Genomic DNA, 18485 nt, shown 5'->3' on the forward strand with positions numbered 1-18485 from the left:
TTTGATTCTCTTCAGTGGTGGACAAATAAAACATCCTTATACGTTACATGGAACATGGAAATTCCTCTTTTTTTTCCTTTGGGTCTCCCTGTCTCCCAAAAGCATAACATTCCACAGCAGATTCAACAAACCTTCCTACTGGCTTAAAAAGAATATTGTTTATCTTAGGAAAACGGAACAAATATCAGACACTTTCCTTAGAATATTTACTTTCATTATTTTGAGTCCAAATTTACCATATTTGACGAAAATATCTCTAAATTAAAATAGCTACTTTCCGGTTTCAAAAGCAACAGCCTTCGATGCGCCATCAGTTTTCGTGGTCGGTGGACAGCCTCATCCTCGTATGCAGAAATCTATTGTGAATCAAACAGAAGATTAGAAACTAAACTTTTTGATGACTTACGATGGGGCTGTATTACAATATTTAAGGTCAATCGAATTTGAGAGGTAATCAGCATTAATTGCTTCCAACCCATCGTGCATTCCAGTCAGCGGCTCCTTATCTTTGGAATGCATTACCTTCAACAATTCGCAACAAGAAGACCTTGGACACTTTCAAGACTGCTGTTAAAACTCATTTTCTTTTTCAAATTTAGCCTTTAAATACATTTTTATTCATGTCTCGTCTTTTAACTAGTTTATTGACTAGGTAATCGCTGCCTTTGATTGTATGCGCTTGTAGTTTTTAATAGTTTCTTGTGTTCTTAGTTGCTCTTAACATAATTCTATTTTAACAATATTGTTAAGCGCAACTGAATATATCCATATAGAGGTTTCCGCTATATAAATGTAAATTATCATTATTTTTATTAACTATACTCGTCATAATGCGTTCTCCATTTGTCTTTCTCGGACCAATCATTATGTTCTTTGCTATGAATGCCGCAAAACCTTTGTCTACGTTTAACACAAGTAACCACCAATCTCCTCCTACTGGAAATTGCAATAAGCCGCCCGTTAACAACTGCAACTGCCAGTGCCGTGTGAATTGCCAGAATTCACAAGTCACTGATGCCATCAAGATGCTAGAGAGGAAGTTGGAACGCGATCTAATGGAACTACGCAACCAAACGTCCGCTCCTGTAAAGGTTTTAAAAGGGAAATTGAAACATCTTATTGCCCTGGTGAACGAAACGTTCCCTCCTATGAAGGTCTTAGAACAAAAGTTGGAGAACCTTATAGCAATTGCCAACAGGACGTCTACTACCACCCTGCCGCCGCCTGTGCAACCACCAGGTATCATTTTTATTGTTTGAAGTCATTTTGAATACAAATAGGGTTTAATTATAACCCTTGCTTATCAGACAGACTAATGTGTGTCTTATTGGAACCTAATAAGATCGATTCTGTTTGCAGCTGCTCTCGTCTCTTCATGCAAGGAACAGTATGAAAAAGACAAGTAAGTATCTTGCTTTTGCTTCTGGAGGACGAGTTTTAGAGCTCAGACCTTTGTAAATTGTAATTAAAGAGTTATGCGTTGATACTTCTGTGAGATTGTAATCTCGAAGACGGGCGCCGTTAAACGCCAACTGACAATACAGGTAAAATGACCACAGTGGTCACCTAGGGTGAGGTTTATTATTTAAAAATGAACACCCTAAAATCAATTTTGAAATATTCAAGCAGTAATGTTGTAGCTTACTGTGCCCTTAGATAGCTAGTTGTTCGAACCAGTCGGCTGGAATAAATACTACTGTTTAACTTATGTAACTCGACTACGCCACAAGAGCCAGTATTATGTCGCCGACCTTGGCGTCTCAACCAATGTGACTGGTCCACTATATACAGTTATCCAACGACAGTTGCCTTTTAGAAAGTGAAGTGTGTGTAAAAATCTAACCAACTTCACTCTATTTACGGTTACAATACGAGATTTATACATTTGGGCAAGAGCCCATTACTGAGAGCACACAGCTCCTACACTAAGCCTTTGCTACGGCGTTTTTACAGACCGGTCTATTTTTAGATACCCATAGTTTCCTACGACAATAGAAATTACGTTTTACATGATAAGTTTGCAAAGCATGAGATTGGTTAGTAAATCTCCAGTGGGAGTATGAATTTGTGGAAAATTAAATCTAAAAATAAATAAGTATATACATAAAAAAAAAAAAAACGCCATTACACGTACCTTCCAAGTAATGGTCTTAAGAATCGATTTCCATGAATGTTAAAAATATTTGAATTTAAACAACTTTTAATAGGCCTTATCGCGGTTTTCGACGCCATTTTGACGAGTAGGCAAACAGTCAGGCTCGAAATAACAGTGTTTGTATGGAAATCCGATGTCAAATAATTTTCATAAAACATCACTTCTCAAAAATTCATGAATTGGAAACTTTTGGCACTAGAAAAAGGATTTTAAGGAAAAAAAAAAAAACAATTGGAGGGATGTAGTTGTGCCAGAAAGCGTCCAGCGGTTAGGGTAAAGGTGGCATGAATTTGAGGAATGGCATGTGGCATGACCTGCGGCATGGCATAATTATGCGAAATACGATACTTGCGGAATGAGTTAAGAAATAAATTAACTGAAGAATGCGTCTTTTTTGGCGCCAAATTTAATATAAGAGCATTAGCTTTTTCGATGTTGCGCAAAAATGTAACAGATCATGTAGACTAATTAGAAAATACAAGCCTGCAGCTGGGATAGAACATGTCTGATCGATGGTTAGGAAGAAGTGAGGGTGAAGAAATCGATGAACACTGTTTATTACTTTTATTGTTCTCAGATTCAAGGAAACATGAGTACATGTCAAGATGTGCCTATTCTCGACACTTTTTGCATTTATCACAATAACTTACTTCAGAAGGGCGGGAGCAAGCTGAGAATTTCCTAGTATATACTTCCTTCCTTTAATACCTAAACACGTCCCAAAGATTGGCTGATTGAACGCCCGAGGTTTCTCCGTGATTTTGAAAAATGTTGTAAACATTGAGCGGCCTATTCTCGGACAGGTTGTCCCTATTCTAGGACGCGTAGGATCGTTCGCAGATGGTTAATCGCTTTTTCTGGAAAAAATATCCCCTTCATCATGTTAATTTATGTCTAGTTAAAGAAAAAACGAAGTATTATTAAAAGTAAATGTTACCTTCTCCCGACTTAAAAAGCATTTTAAAGTCAGTTTGGGTGAGACCTTCCTCGAGTATTAAAGCACTGAAACATTATATAGAAGTCTATAGTCACCGGTCCCACGGCACCTCCGCCAGATAATTTTTTTTTTTTTTTACCACGTATAGCATTTGTTATCTAATTCCAGATTATTATCCCAGAATTTCATTTAATAGATATAACGAGCTATTGTTGTGTCAACGTCCAATAAAATATGTGGCTCGTGAGGAAAAATACCCCGCCGCTAACTTGACCTGTGACCTATCCGCCGAAAGTGCTTTCTTTGCCGGCGTTTTCCGTTTCCGAAAGAGTTTCAAATCACAAAATATTTATAGCCAATTTTTTAATTTAAGGGAGTAAATATTCCTCGATGCGATGTTTAACAAATTTTGCCACTTTTGGAAATTCCATTTGTAAGTTATTCCGGCTCGCTGTCAAACCAGGTAAGCTTTTAGGAGAAGCTGGGAAATTTCTTCGCTATCATTTTAAATGAGACTGTTGCGCTTGGCCTTTGCTTTGTCCGACTAGTTTGATCAGACGCTCTGATTAACATTTAACGGTTACATATTGTAACGAATAAAAAATTTGTAATAAGCTCATGGGAAAAATAGGCTCTGTTTTTTCGCACCTTACATTTTCGCCGAGCTACGTACGCAAGTTGAACTTGTCAGTTACATGCATATAGAAGTCACATGGTGAAAAGCGAACATGAAACTTATACTCATAGTCCCTAGACTGCGAAAATTCATAGATTTCTTTACCCTCACTTCTTCCTAACCAGCGATCAGACATGTTTTATCCCAGCCTTGTATTTTCTGATCCTCTTTGTGTTGTCTAGTTGTTATTCAGCTTGGAGTCCACAACATATAAAATTATAAAATTGGTCTGAAAACAGGACGCGCTCTACAGTTAATTTATTTCTTTAAGGGGGGACTTGACGTAAACGCCAATTTACCGCACTTTACATGGCTTTAATGGAAATATCTCGTTCACGTTTCAAGCGATCCAAAAACTCTATGTTCATCCCGTAAATCTATGTTGTGGGGTGTTTTGTGAATTTTGGGGTGATATTTTGGGTATATTTGGGAAGAGATACTTTTTCTAGAAGGATTGGTTAAATTAAGAGAAATAAGAAATATTGAAGAATTAGTGAAGTTTTAGAAAAGAATTTGTAGTTAATAATTAATAGACGGATACCAAGTTAGTCCACTAGCAACCTGGGGTGCTCATGCGTGGGTATCAACTGTCTGTTAGTGTTCCAAAAAATCATTTTCTTTCTTCTATTCCTTCTTAAAACCACTTCAAATTTCATTCAAACTTAGGTTAAGTCCCCCGTTAAGTCTTCCGCAACTATCGTATTTCGCATAATTATGCCATGCCGCAGGTCCTGCCACATGCCATTCCGCAAACTCATGCCGCCTTTTACCCTCACAGAGCGTCCAGTCGTGTTTTGAACTTTCCATACATTTGTCTGTATAGCGAACCAGCCGTGAACTGCTCTAAAAATAGCTCGCTGGAAAAAAAAAAAATACAGGGAAATGTATGGGAAGTTCAAAACACGACTGGACGCTTTCTGGCACAGCTACATCCCTCCAAGTTTTTTCTTAAAATGCTTTTCCCAGTGCCAAAAGTTTCCAATTCATGAATTTTTCAGAAGCGATGTTTTATGAAAATTATTTGACATCGGATTTCCATACAAACACTGTTATTTCGAGCCTGACTGTTTGCCTACTCGTCAAAATGGCGTCGAAAACCGTGATAAGGCCTATTTTTGTTCATGAAGGACTCTAAAACCACCAAGACACACTTAATCTTGCCAGTCCACCATGCTTTTACGATCACCGCAATTCTTTTATTACTGATACCATAATTTGATGAAACGTACGTCCCTTTATGCTTACTCTGCGACGCTTATTTTCTACTTAAAAGTTTTTGAAGTCCCGCAACAGTTATTGTAGGAAGAGATTCAACTAGCACTGGGGTAGTGCCTACAGTCCGTCCGAATCAGTTTGGATGTACTAGACATGTGAACATAAATTATGGAACGTCAGTTTTAATCCAATTTCTTGAAAATGAATTATGTTTCATTTTAGACTCTGCAATATGCGACAAAACAAACATATTATCCTACTTTCCATTGAATAAACGGTATTATAAATAAATAGATAGATAGATAAAGAAAAAATAAATAAATAAATAAATAAATAATGACCGTTTATTAAGGACTCATTGCAGTCTGTAAGGCTAAATTACAGAGTTACAATACAAACTAAAATATAGAAACTACGTATGTATTATACAGCGTTAAATCATAGAGGCTAGAATGGAACTATATCACATATATTATAATAATTGTAAATGGTTTGAACCCAGGAGTCATGTCATAAGTACGTAAATTATGATCATCCGGGTGAGTGTAGTCCTGAGAAGGACTGTTTGTGGTGACTTTGACTGACGTTTCGACAACAACAAATTACAACAACGACTTGACAAACTTAAACAACTCATACCGACAAACTGACTTGACACTGTACTGGCTATTGCCGACAAACGAGCTGACAAAACCGAAGAACAACACCGCAACCAAAGTCAACAGAAACTTACACGACTACAACGTACTAACGACAAAAAACGACACAAGACAGACGACAACTGGGTCAGGAATATATCTTCCCGTCCTTTAGGCAAGACTGAAACCCAGGTACTCTCCTACGGACTGAAACACTCAGTGACGCCTAAACACATACCGACTGAGGCTATTGTATCTAGTGTTGAGGCGGTTCTGTCTCGTCAGAGAGAACTATCAGAATCGGCCAAGGATAACATCAGAAGTAGAATTGCTTCTACTATACAATCATCCTCCCTAACTGACAGTAACTTGACTAAAGACGAACGACAAGCGCTGAAACGACTGAAAACTGACGAGAACATCGTCATACTCCCCGCTGACAAAGGACGAGTGACTGTTGTTATGGACAAGACAGACTACTACGACAAAATGGACACTCTAGTTAACGACAAACAGACATACGAAGAACTGAAACGAGACCCGACGCCATCACTTCAACGTAAACTCAACAGTAAACTACTTGACCTTAAGAAAACTGACGTTATTGACATACAACGGTACAACAGACTGAGGTGCCGCGTACCGCAACCACCTAAACTCTATGGACTACCAAAACTACACAAACCTAACATACCTATGCGACCCATAGTCTCGTTCTGTGGGTCCCCGACTTACGAACTATCCAAATACTTGACTACTATACTGAAACCGTTGACAAACGAATCCCGACACAAACTGCAGTATACCGAGACCTTTATTGACGCCATCAAGACGGTAAAAATACCTGACGACCACAAACTTGTGTCTTTTGATGTGAAATCACTGTTCACCAGTATTCCACTTCAACTGGCACTAGACTGTACTGCTACCGCCATCGAGAACTCCACGACAAAACTGCCACTGCCCACAGATGACTTAATGAACTTACTGAACCTCTGCTTAACGTCCACGTACTTCCAGTACAACGGAAAGCACTACAAACAGTTACACGGAACAGCTATGGGCTCACCAGTTTCTGTTGTTGTAGCAGAAATTGTAATGAAAAAAAATCGAGGAACAAGCCCTAGCAACCTACAAACGGACACTACCGCTCTGGTTACGGTACGTAGACGACACCTTTACAGCAGTACACAAAGACGAAATTGACGATTTTCACGAACACCTTAACAGACAGAACGCTGACATACAATTTACCAAGGAGATCGAAGAAAATGGTAAAATACCTTTTCTAGACTGCTTAGTTACCCGTAACAACAACGACAACAAACTAAGTACTACGGTTTACAGGAAACCAACACATACTGACAGACTACTGGACCAGTCATCCTACAACCCTACTTCTCACAAAGCAACGACTTTACAGACCTTAACAAGGCGAGCACAACTGGTTTGTGACTCACCTGACAGACTCGCAGACGAAAACAACTACTTAGACAACGTTTTCAACAAGAACAACTACAACAAGGACTTTGTTAGACGTAACACTTACAAGAACACTGAACCTAACGTCACAAACAACGACGCGACTCCCGTAACTACTGTAACTATACCTTACGTAAGGGGCACTTCTGAGACTATCGCACGGATTCTACAACCTTACAATATCCGTGTAGCTCACAAACCTATAACCACTTTACGACAACTACTGACGAAAGTAAAGGACAAAGACGAACCTAACCGCAGACAGGGAGCAGTTTACAAGATCAAATGCTGTGACTGCCAGACCACTTATATTGGTGAGACCGGCAGAAATTTAAACGTACGACTGACTGAACACAAACGAGCAACTAGAAATGGTGATATCAACAATCACATTGCTGAGCACCATTTACAAGCGAACCACAGAATCGACTGGGACTCTGCCAAGTGCATTACCTACTGTACAAATTACTATCAACGACTCACTCTGGGAAGCTGGTTTACTAACTTAGAACAAACGCCACTCAACCGGTGCAGGTAGTTGTAGGCAACGGTTGAGTGGCGTTTATTCTAAGTTAGTAAACAAACGCCACTCAACCGTTGCCTACAACTACCTGCACCATACAAACGACTTATTGACAACAACAACGAAACAAACAAACAATAGTCATTTTACTAACAATAGACCCACGGACTTTTTGACTAACAAAAGAAGGATCGAAACGCACCAATCACTTTTTACAGTCTTCGCAGCCAATAACATCACGGCTTACTGACAAACGACCAATAACATCTGGACTTCGTTGACCAATCAGGTTAACAACCAGAGACGTATATATACCACCTACTGACGTTCCACAATTCACTTGACTCTGAAGATGACTTCCGCTCAGGTTGTCGAAACGTCAGTCAAAGTCACCACAAACAGTCCTTCTCAGGACTACACTCACCCGGATGATCATAATTTACGTACTTATGACTATAATAATATATAAAACATTGATAATCACGATGAAAATAACAAGGGAATAAGATATAATAATGAGATAAATCAATTTACAGTTTAATATATTTGAATGTAATAAACTTCTGCGAATCCTGTGTTCTACAACTCTTCCGGTCTCCATATAAGAAACTTGTAAACTTACTCCTGGATCTTTTCTCCTATTGATCCTTCTCAAATAGTTCATCAAAGAGCCAAGTGTATCAGCTGAAGTTTGGTTCACAAAATGTTTCTGTTTACTGTCACATGGGAAATTTTGGATGTGGAGATGGAGGATGGACGATGGCCATGAAGATTGACGGCACTAAGGTATTTAACAACTAAGCAGCCTACAATGTCTTCACCATAACCAGGTTTAAAGATAGAGGTGTCGAGGTTTGTTTAATGTGTGCTTAAACCATATATATTTACCAGGTTTCTCAAGTAACTTTTAACCAAGCTACCAGAAAAAGCAAGCTGACCAGAATATTTACCAGTCTTGCCTTCTTATCCTTGGTAAGGCGGTGCAAGGTGACCACTACGAGCCATTTTCTAGCTTTATACTCAACTGGCCGGAGTCGTGATTCCGCTGCCTGTATCGGTTAATCATTAGCGCGATGGTGATAGTTTTTGTGTTGTAAGATTTACAGCGGTTACCAATAACACGCGACCTCTTGCCTTCAAAAGAGTCGGATAGAATTGCGTTTTGGTGGACGTCAATCAAAGAGAAACCGTTGAAATTATTTTGAATTCTGACAACATCCCAAGGCAACACAGCCAAGACATTGACAGTTTATCCGCTGACAGATGGTAATTTTAATCGAAGTTGATTTCCAAGCCAGTTTATCTAAAAAAAGAGCATCGTTTAGCGGATACAGCCTTTTTGAATGAAAAATTTTATATTGCTGCAAGTGATAATTTGTAAAATCAGCGATGTGTGCGAGATAGCAAATTGTTACGTGCAGTGCAATTTTAAATTTTTAATCAAAAATGCCCTCCTTTTTGCATGATCTGGCTTGGAAATCAATATTAATAAAGATTTATCTTTTCTTAGCAGGCAAAATTCTCCGTTTCTTGCCGGGTTGCCTTGGAATCTTGTCAAGTTTACCCGACTTCATTGAAGGCCAGAGAGGTCTCGTGTTATTGGTAACCGCTGTAAAGCTCATATCTTTGTCATAGAAATTACACAAAACATACATTTATATATAATTAGAATTCCTTCCAATTAAACAAACGGAAATCTTGATTACACTTGAATTAAGATTTCCATACCCGCTCTCTTCAGATTAGTTATTTTCCAAGAAAGTGGCTCCAACCTTGCTGTTTTTCTAAAATGTCATGGAAATTCTCAATTTTTCAATTTCTGCATGTCAGTACGGGTCATGAAACTGCAAACGAGTCACACTTTTATTGCTATTATTCTGCCCACCTCTCCCACCCCCAGAGTTCGTTCCACCAAAGTACCACCGGAACCTGCATCAGAGGAGGGAATAGTAAAGCTTCTTCTTCATCTTAACCCCCATCAAGCTGGAAGATCTGCCTTCATCCAGCCTTCAATCCTAAAACATCTATACACTAAGTAGCTCCGATACTCCAAGCAAAAAGCCTGAGGGGATAAGAGAAGTCTAGAATTAAAGACAACCTAGCAAAGATCAATCCTGTGTACAAGAACCAAGACAGAGGCTGTACTACAAACTATCACCCATGTAGATTACCCACGTAAAGCTAATAGAACAAATCATTAATAGCAACATGACGCACCACCCTGACGAAAAACAAGATCCTGTGTCATTCGGGTCCAGAAATAGTAAGTTCTGTGGCACACAGCCTATTGAGTTGACCACCATCTTCGCTCACACTAAGGTTCTCTCAAACATTCAGACCAAATTGTACTTGTTTTGTCGAAAGCTTTTGATTTAAGCCTTTGATGTTCATTACAACTGCTGTCAACCGAGCAGGGTGACGTCCCACCTTGAATCAAATATCTCTTCACTAAAAGGAAATAATGGTTTGTAGTAGAGGGAGAGCAGTAGTTTTACCAAAAGCGTTACTCTTCCGTTAAAGCGAATCGATTCGCTCTTACTAAGGAATAACGCTCGAAACGTTAGCACTGAAATTTCTTCTTATGGTGGCAAAAATACCTTACCAATGCTGATGACAACTCCCCCCCCCCCCCCCCTCCCCGTATTATCAGTAGCTAGTCTAGCTAGTCTAACTGATCACAACGAGGAGCATAATTTATCCTGTATTTAAACCATTTTCAAAACTGAACAAAATTAACAATGGTTATCGGACTAATATATAGCTCTTGTAAGAAATGAACCCTTGCTTTTTAATTTCAGAGAACTTTCCACTTCAATTCTCCTCTTTGGAGTGATAGAACCGCCTATAATCTTGTAGGAGGGCAGACTGGCTTTGATTCACAAGAGACCAAATTGCCGACCTACTGGAAGACACCCTTCCTCAAGATTTGCCTTGGCATGAGGGTCGGCCAACAAACTAACTTCTTTGTTATGAACAGGTACGCCAACTCTCTTTTCTCTCTGATTGCTGACGGCAACTACCGCGCCTCATCTCTAGGTCGTAACATGTGGAAGACCCTTGTTGGTTCTAGGGCATCTCTGCAACTCAGATGTAACAAAGAAGGTTTCAATACTGTCAGTACGAGTAGTGCAAATGCAAAAGCGAGAATCGGGATCCTTGGTAACAACGAAAACCAGTGCCACACCCCTGATTCCAGAATCGGATTTGGTACTGGGGGTCACCCTGATGACAGCAACACTTGTGGCAACGAGGCAATTAACCGAAGCGATAATGGAGACACACACATAAAAGCAATGGGCTACATCTTGGTTCAATGACTAACTAAGGAGCTATACAGTAGATATTTTTCATTTGAATGAACTGTATCTTTTTGGAAAGAAATTGGAAATCTTCCCATGCGCACTTTGGAAGAGGGTAAACTCACTGAACTCTGTGGACAAATTTAGTATCGCCATGGCGACCGTAATGTTTAATTGAGAACTTGCTGTTTCTTAATAATTTTGATGATAATAACAATGAGAGTCACTCTGACAGACTTTATTTTAATAATAAGTTAATAAATTGTCCATTTGTAAAGCGCACTTTAACACAACAATGATCAAATTCAGCTAACAACAGGGGAGACTAGAACATTGACTTGCAAGAGAAAAATAACAAGTTGTGTGATCTGATTTGCTCGACGTCTGATCAGATTTTTTTTTGGACATTTCGTCTCTGAAGACGGGCATGTCTTCGACATATGCTACGTTATCACATTGTATGCTTTAACAATATTTTGTCCAATGGGGCGATGTGCCTTTTTAGGCATATCATAGTTTACCGTTACATGTCTTTCCGATTTGTGTTTGTGGTTATCGCTAAATGTGCAGTAATTGTGTTGTACCTTTTAAAACCTAAGCGTTTCATCTGTTTGCTGATGCCACCCGCCAAAGACATCAGGCATTTGCCTAACATGCACTGTAATTTATGACGAATTGTCAACAAAGTATTTTTGAGAGGGTGTAATCAATTATGTGCACAAGGAATATCTGCCTGTATTGTATTAATTATTAATTCCCAGTATCATTTTCTTTTTCTTCATCGATCTTCATTTGGTAGTTAACAATACCTTACGACTTTAAATTTATGTGTAATATTCTAGCGTAGCGTTGTAATAATGTGTAATGCACTAAACGATTTTATTTGTTAGTAATGTATTGTAAGCAGTTTACTGTTAAATCATTTCTTTTGGAAAGGTCAAGTTATATTATGCGCAAAAACAATATTTGCTTGTATTGTGTTAACTATTGATTCCCAGTATCATTTTCTTTCTCTTAATTGATCTTCATTTTTGTAGATAACAAACGTTTGCTTGATTGTTTTCCCGCTTTACTTATCAGGAGGCATATGTGGTGAAACAAATATGCAACAAGCTTTCGCTGAGATGGAACAGTTTTCTCTATAGCTTCATCCCCTTAACCTAGACAGTATATATGCGGCAAATATTACCCAGCTGATGTGGAATGCAATATTTATTTTTGGTTATTTTTGGTGGAATTTTTCAGTGGAACGTATTGCGTACACATTACATGCATACATACATATTTATTCAAGATATCAGTTTGAAGAAACAAAAACATTAAGAGAAAGAATGTATTGAAGAGGAAATCACGAAGTTCCCTCAAAAGAAACAGTGAGACGTGGGGCGAACGGCCTTAGATGATAAGCATATTATCAACTATTTCAAGTCACTGTTTATAAATAGGTTAATTAGCTATACTAATAGGCCGACGAAAAGTCTAACATAGGAATTTTTGTCTGGCTTGATGCAGGTATATGGGTGCATAATGAACAAGTCAGAATACCTGTAGTACAAGAAGTACAAAGGTATTTGTATGTGGATTTTTGCTCGTTGAGAAGAAGACAAAAACTAGTTTCAGTGCTATTTCAGTGAAAGTGTACATCGTTAAATTATCCAAATCGAACTTCAAAAATGTGTTTGCCATCTGCTTTCCTTGGACTAATATCTTTGATGTTTGCTATGAACGGGGCAAAGTCTTCCTTGGCAAACGCAACCAACAACAACTCTCTTCCTGTTGGACTGTGCGAGCAGATGCCTATCAATCACTGCAATTGCCATTGCAACGTGAACCAGAATTCCCGCATCGATGAAGCCGTAAGGGCACTAGAAAGGAAATTGGAACACCTTATTGCACTAATGAACGGAACGTCCACTGCTGGCAGGCGACCTAATCAAACACCAGGTATTGGGTTTACCATGTTTTAACTAATTTGGAGTACGTGCTTTTTTTTAACCCCTTCCCACGTGTGTGACCTAATTGGGTTTAATTACTTCTGTCTACAGCCAGCCTTGTCTCTTCATGCAAGGAACAGTATGAAAAAGACAAGTGAGTTAAAATATGATAATATATTTTCATAAATTTATTGTTGCCGCTGTGTTTTCATTTTCTGCCGACGCTGTCAATACAATTTGCGAATCTATAATCATTCACTCCCTCGAGAGATCTATATTCTAGTCTTCAATTGCCCTCGTCCTTCAGTTTACTGTGTTAAATTAACTCTTTGACGTTTTCTTACCTGTGTAAAACGTAAGGAAGGCTGAGAATTCACTGTTTTCATGCACTTCACGTCAGTTCTAACGACTCAGTGATAGTTTGTATATTGAAATCCGAGACACACAGGGGAAGTGATACTTATCAGCTGCCTTGATTAAATACTGTACTCCAATCGGTGGTAATTAAAACGTAGATAATTTCATGGGTACAAATTGTTACAATCAAAGAGGGAAAGAGTGAATAAATGATATGTCTACTAAGGAGGAAGATAAATATTGGCGAACCGTCTTACCTCTGTTCTTGTTTCTTGGATCAATCGGAATTTGTTTCTTTAAACACATTGACTTTGCAGAATGACAAAAACTTGAAACGGAACAGGAATAACATATCTCTTATGCCCTATTTCTTCTTTCCCATGGCGAATTAGTGCTCACTTACTTTTTTGATCAACAGCTAAGACACGGATGAAGCAAAACATTTGAACCTCCTGTAACTTACCACGAAACCTGTCAAGCTCATGTAGCTAGCGCTAGTTGCTAACCTTATGAGAGGTCAGACTTTTGAGGGTCTAAAGTTTGATCAGTCATAAATATAAGGAGGGGGAGAATTCAGGCACAAAGTCTCACGCATTAGTATCTTTTTCAGAAAGCACGCAGCCCTCTAAAACCTCTGATTTCGTCATTATCTAACTATGATTGTTAAAGGACTAGGGTCCATGTTTCTGTTCAGCCAATCCAGTGAGCCTTCCTTCAAGCTGTGTGTCTTAATAGTCACAAGAAACTTAATTCTTACCGTAAGAAGTTTCTTTTACAGGATAATTGCCTAACCAATCATATTACAATAAATGGGAGTTTATTTTAATTTAACTTGTAGTTCTTCGATGCGCATTTTGCTCTGCCTCAATGTGCTTACAATTGAAAAAGATGTACTTATGGCTTAAAGCTAACAATGTTACTAGTTCACTCGACTCCTTTGTTGTCTAGCCGCCAATCTATTTTCGGCAAAAACGTCTGGTAGTTAGGGTAGAGATATTTCAGGCTTTGCAGGTTCATAGTTACAATACTAACCAATGGGGATTCACATATACCAGACATGCATAGTGTGTTGCAGCTATCAGATGTCCATTGGGACCTACAAGTGGGCGCGGTCGCTTACGAGGGGTTCCTACTGTTGTGATTTAACTGGGAAACATTTTGGTGTTTGGGAAAGTGAAATTACATATACGCCCAATGTTATGACGGGGAGGGCAGGTCCAGTGTATTGAAATAATTAGGCATAAGTCCTATCACAGCTGGAGTCGTCTAAGATCGTCTACAGCGGTAATGGATACCACAACAGGACAGGGTATGGCAAAATTGGAAAACGTTTCGAGCCTCCAACATTTTTTTCTTGCATGCAGTTCCTTTAAACAATTATAATTTTACTCTCAAACCCTCACAAAACTCGCCTTGAAAGAAGCTTTAAACTTAGTTGTTTTCATATTTTGCTAAGCCGACATCTTATTTCTACCTCTACTGTTGCTTAAGTAAGATAACATAACTTTGTTACCAGTAGGTCCCTTAGGCTCATTCCGCAAAAGGCCTTGTCACGGTAGGAAGTTAAGGGACTCATTTGATATTGGGTTTGAATTTAAAGCAAGTGTGTAACCAGTTTGAAGATATTGGATATGTTGTCATAAAAATAAATTACTGACTTCTTAAGGGAAACATGTATTAATTTTCTCTTAACTTTTTAAAAGATAAAAATGATTTGCATTACTGGAAATGATGAGAATAACGTATTCTTTTCAGTCTGTGGTCTGCAATATGTGAAAACAAAATATATCGTTTCACTTTCCTTTGCTTATTTTTTTTTTCCAAACAGTTCATCAAAGAGTCAAGTGTATGAGCTGATGTTTGGCTCACAAAAGGTTTCTGTTTACTGTCACATAGAAAACTTTGGATGTGGAGATGGAGGGTGGACACTGGCCATGAAGATTGACGGCACTAAGGTTACCTCGCGCCTTGCATTGTACATGTAGTTATTGAAACGCAAATCAATATAGGAAGTTGCATATGTGACGAAAGTTACGAAAATGCATTCACCCACATTACGGTAATAGGGAGAGGTGTAGAAACTGATGGGACGCTCCTCATTGTTTTCAACTGTTTCAACCGAATTCTGAGTTGTTTGAAAAAGTTGATCAACCGAAAACGGTTTCTTTCTAATAAAACATGAAAACACAGCTAACCAGGAGACCCGACTATCCTTTTTGGGATACTTCCAATTGCTAGCAGGGACGAAAATATTTGCTCTTGCTTTGGAAACAAACCATTCACAGAAAAAAAAAATTGATCTAACCGCTATAAGTAACATTACAGAAAGAAAAAAAATTAACTCATCCGTTTTAATTGCAGAAAACGTTTCACTTCGATTCTCGTCTTTGGAGCGATGGACACGCGTACAATCTCTTGGGAGGGCAGACTGGTTTTGACATGCAAGAGACCAAATTGCCGACCTACTGGAACACACCTTTCTCAAAGATCTGTCTCGGTATGAGGATAGGCCATCAGATCAATTTTCTCTTCATCAACAAGAGCGCCAACTCTCTTTTTTCACTAATCGCTGATGGAAATTACCGCGCCACCTCACTGGGCCGTAACAAATGGAAAACCTTAATTGGTTCTGAGGCATCTTTACAGACTAGCTGCAGCAAGGAAGGGTTCAACGCTGGCAGCAGTAGCAGATCTCATTCAAAAGCAAGAATTGGAATCATTGCTAACAACGGAAAAAGCTGTAACCACTGTCATTCCAGAATCGGGTTGGGAACTGGAGGAGATCCCGACGACACTAACTCGTGTGGAAACGAAGCAGAACGAACAGGTGACAATGGAGAGAAACACATTAAAACAATGGGCTATATCTTGGTTCAGTGATTGAATTATCAGTAACAAATAAAAGTGAGTTCTATTCTCTATCGCTACGCTCAGCCGAATAGAAATCATTTCTAATGTAAGTGGAATGAGTAATGAACACAACAGTAGTGGAGGGAGCCGCCAGTAATTATCGTTTATTACAATAGTACAGTGCCAAGACACAAGCAAAGACAAAACACAGTCCATATAAAATATACAATTACAAAACAAAATATAAATGCTGAACAGTTCAATAACAAAAAGTACAACTCAGCGAAACATTTTCGAAGTAGGATATAGAAAAAATGTCTAGACAAGGCTAGAACTTTACTCTAAATGATAACTAGTAACAACTATATACGGAAAAAATTAGCCTCGAGAAAAACTGGTCGGCGTCAAGTGGTGTGATATGCGCAAGGAGTGGTTTATAAACGCGCATGAAACCCGTAATGGGAACAGAAACAATACAACCAAATAAACAACCAAAAGAAATACATAATTACCATTCGCATGAAATGTGTCAGCCCCCTTCATCCTTTCACACTGTTGTCTGTGTGAAATGCAAATTCAGACCCCGTCCGGGCTATTATGGAATCCACTGGAGGTTTATAAAGCGAGCATTTTTTCCCCTGGAAAGGTTTCGTTCAGATAAGCTTCCATATGCAAGCAACCACGATGACAGGGACTAACAATTTACACGTGAGTGAGCCTACTATGAAGAAAATGACTAATTGTAGCCAAAAACGTTAAAGTATCTATACAAACAGCAAAACTACGACGAAAGCCCACTTAGACCCCGCAGGCGGGTAAATTCTACAATCAGCATGGTTGTTGTGAGCCCTAGTGAAGTGTTAATAACATTTTCTAGACTTCTCCTCACCCCCCCTCCCCCCCCCCCTTCGCCTGTATTAATGCTTCTTTTGTTGATTCTTGATGCTCTCACGTATGTATAGTTTATTATGGAATCTATTGTTATTTTGGGATAAAACCTTTGGCCTTATGTTGATTCAAAGTTACGTTTCCTGGGAAACTGTCCAAAACAGAACCCTTGTTTCATACAAAATTCACACCAGGAGAAAACAATGTTTGATCAACGTAACTGAAATGACGACTAGAAGAGACAATTCCATAGAAAGAATATGTCTCGGCAGTTAGAGATTTACACTACAACTAGTTTCGTTTCAATTCCCCTATGCCCGTGCCCATTACTTACGACAACTAACTTTATTATTGTACCGAACGCGAAGAAGATTACTGCAACAAATATTACAATAACTCTATTTTTTTAATTATCCTAGTAATATCAAAGGAGGGCAATATTTTTGTATTCCAGATGAAACTTTTCATCCTGGGATTCAAAAAAAAATAATAAATAAATAAATAAACATAAATAAATTATGATGATGATGATGATGATGATGATGATGATGATGATGATGATGGTGGTGGTGGTGGTGATGATGATGATGATGATGATGACAATGACGATGGTGATGATAATAATGACGATGATGATGATAGTGAAAAAGTACTAAGACCCGGCCCGATAGTTCCAAAGAATGTGGGGCCTGAAGACGCAAGTGATTCCTGTAGTAGTAGGTGCATTAGAAACCATTTCAAGCAGGTTCGAAGAAAACCTGAATTAATGCCATAAGAGTGAACACGCCAATTGACCTGATTCAGATGTCAGCGCTGCTGGGATCAGCTAGGATTATTGTTGAATTGTAGGATGTTCTGGTTGTTGCTAAGCACTCTAGTAAACACCGGCGTTAAGACCTGTTGTTGTACAATTCAGAATAATAACATTAACAATAACAATAATTGTAATAAAGTAACAAAATAAATAACTAAATACCATAAATAACATTCGAATGGCGAAGTATTGAAGGTGTTGGGGTGCTCCTTTCTAGCAAATCCTGAGAGATCCTTTTGGTTCTTATCGCCAGGAATCGGTGACATTTGAGCCCGCGAATGTGATAACCTGCGGTTGCTTTAGTCTTGAAGCGAAGAAAGCGAACGTAAAATGTATAAAGAAAATGTATGAAGAATGAAATGGTAAAAATAAAATTTCTTGAAGAATTGGGAAATGTAAGAATGTGTATGCAGACGAGATTGACTGATCTAGTTTTAGAGCGAAAAATTACAAGGTGTAGAGGGAGAATTATCAACTCAAAACTCATAGTTTATAACCAACGATTATCGGAAAACCGAAGACGATCGTAAAAATGTGTATGCAGGAATGAAATAATAATAATAATAATAATAATAATAATAATAATAATAACAATAATAACAATAATAATAATAATAATAATAATAATAATAATAATAATAATAATAAAATAACGTTGAAAAAAAAAACCTCACCATGTGTCACAAAGCTCTGTACGATTAATTTCGATGTTCCCTT

At 38.4% G+C, this 18485-nt stretch overlaps 2 protein-coding genes across 2 annotated transcripts; both read left to right on the forward strand.

Annotated features, from left to right (window-relative positions):
* Positions 1 to 609: 609 nt before the first annotated feature.
* On the forward strand, positions 610 to 11986 carry LOC146463180 (uncharacterized). The gene is made up of 4 exons (XM_085084774.1): positions 610 to 1239; positions 1360 to 1402; positions 8286 to 8412; positions 10425 to 11986. The coding sequence occupies exons 1-4, from the start codon at positions 831 to 833 to the stop codon at positions 10941 to 10943; spliced, it is 1098 nt and encodes a 365-aa protein (XP_084940900.1). The 5' UTR covers positions 610 to 830; the 3' UTR covers positions 10944 to 11986.
* A 146-nt stretch (positions 11987 to 12132) lies between these two features.
* LOC146463181 (putative skeletal organic matrix protein 5) lies at positions 12133 to 16938 on the forward strand. Its single transcript, XM_085084779.1, has 4 exons — positions 12133 to 12869; positions 12971 to 13013; positions 15045 to 15171; positions 15578 to 16938. The coding sequence occupies exons 1-4, from the start codon at positions 12599 to 12601 to the stop codon at positions 16094 to 16096; spliced, it is 960 nt and encodes a 319-aa protein (XP_084940905.1). The 5' UTR covers positions 12133 to 12598; the 3' UTR covers positions 16097 to 16938.
* Positions 16939 to 18485: the final 1547 nt, after the last annotated feature.

Source organism: Pavona decussata, unplaced genomic scaffold (assembly GCF_977016875.1).
Source record: "Pavona decussata unplaced genomic scaffold, jaPavDecu1.1 SCAFFOLD_180, whole genome shotgun sequence".
In the NCBI taxonomy this organism is placed as follows: Eukaryota; Metazoa; Cnidaria; class Anthozoa; order Scleractinia; family Agariciidae; genus Pavona; species Pavona decussata.

Bases quoted from the DNA above. Each gene is read 5' to 3' on its own strand.
- LOC146463180 (XM_085084774.1), top strand. From the start codon at position 831: ATGCGTTCTCCATTTGTCTTTCTCGGACCAATCATTATGTTCTTTGCT. The intron at 1,240-1,359 runs GTATCATTTTTA...TTCTGTTTGCAG, and splicing joins GCCGCCTGTGCAACCACCAG to CTGCTCTCGTCTCTTCATGC. The intron at 8,413-10,424 runs GTATTTAACAAC...TTTTAATTTCAG, and splicing joins TGAAGATTGACGGCACTAAG to AGAACTTTCCACTTCAATTC.
- LOC146463181 (XM_085084779.1), top strand. From the start codon at position 12,599: ATGTGTTTGCCATCTGCTTTCCTTGGACTAATATCTTTGATGTTTGCT. The intron at 12,870-12,970 runs GTATTGGGTTTA...TTCTGTCTACAG, and splicing joins GCGACCTAATCAAACACCAG to CCAGCCTTGTCTCTTCATGC. The intron at 13,014-15,044 runs GTGAGTTAAAAT...TTTTCCAAACAG, and splicing joins GAACAGTATGAAAAAGACAA to TTCATCAAAGAGTCAAGTGT.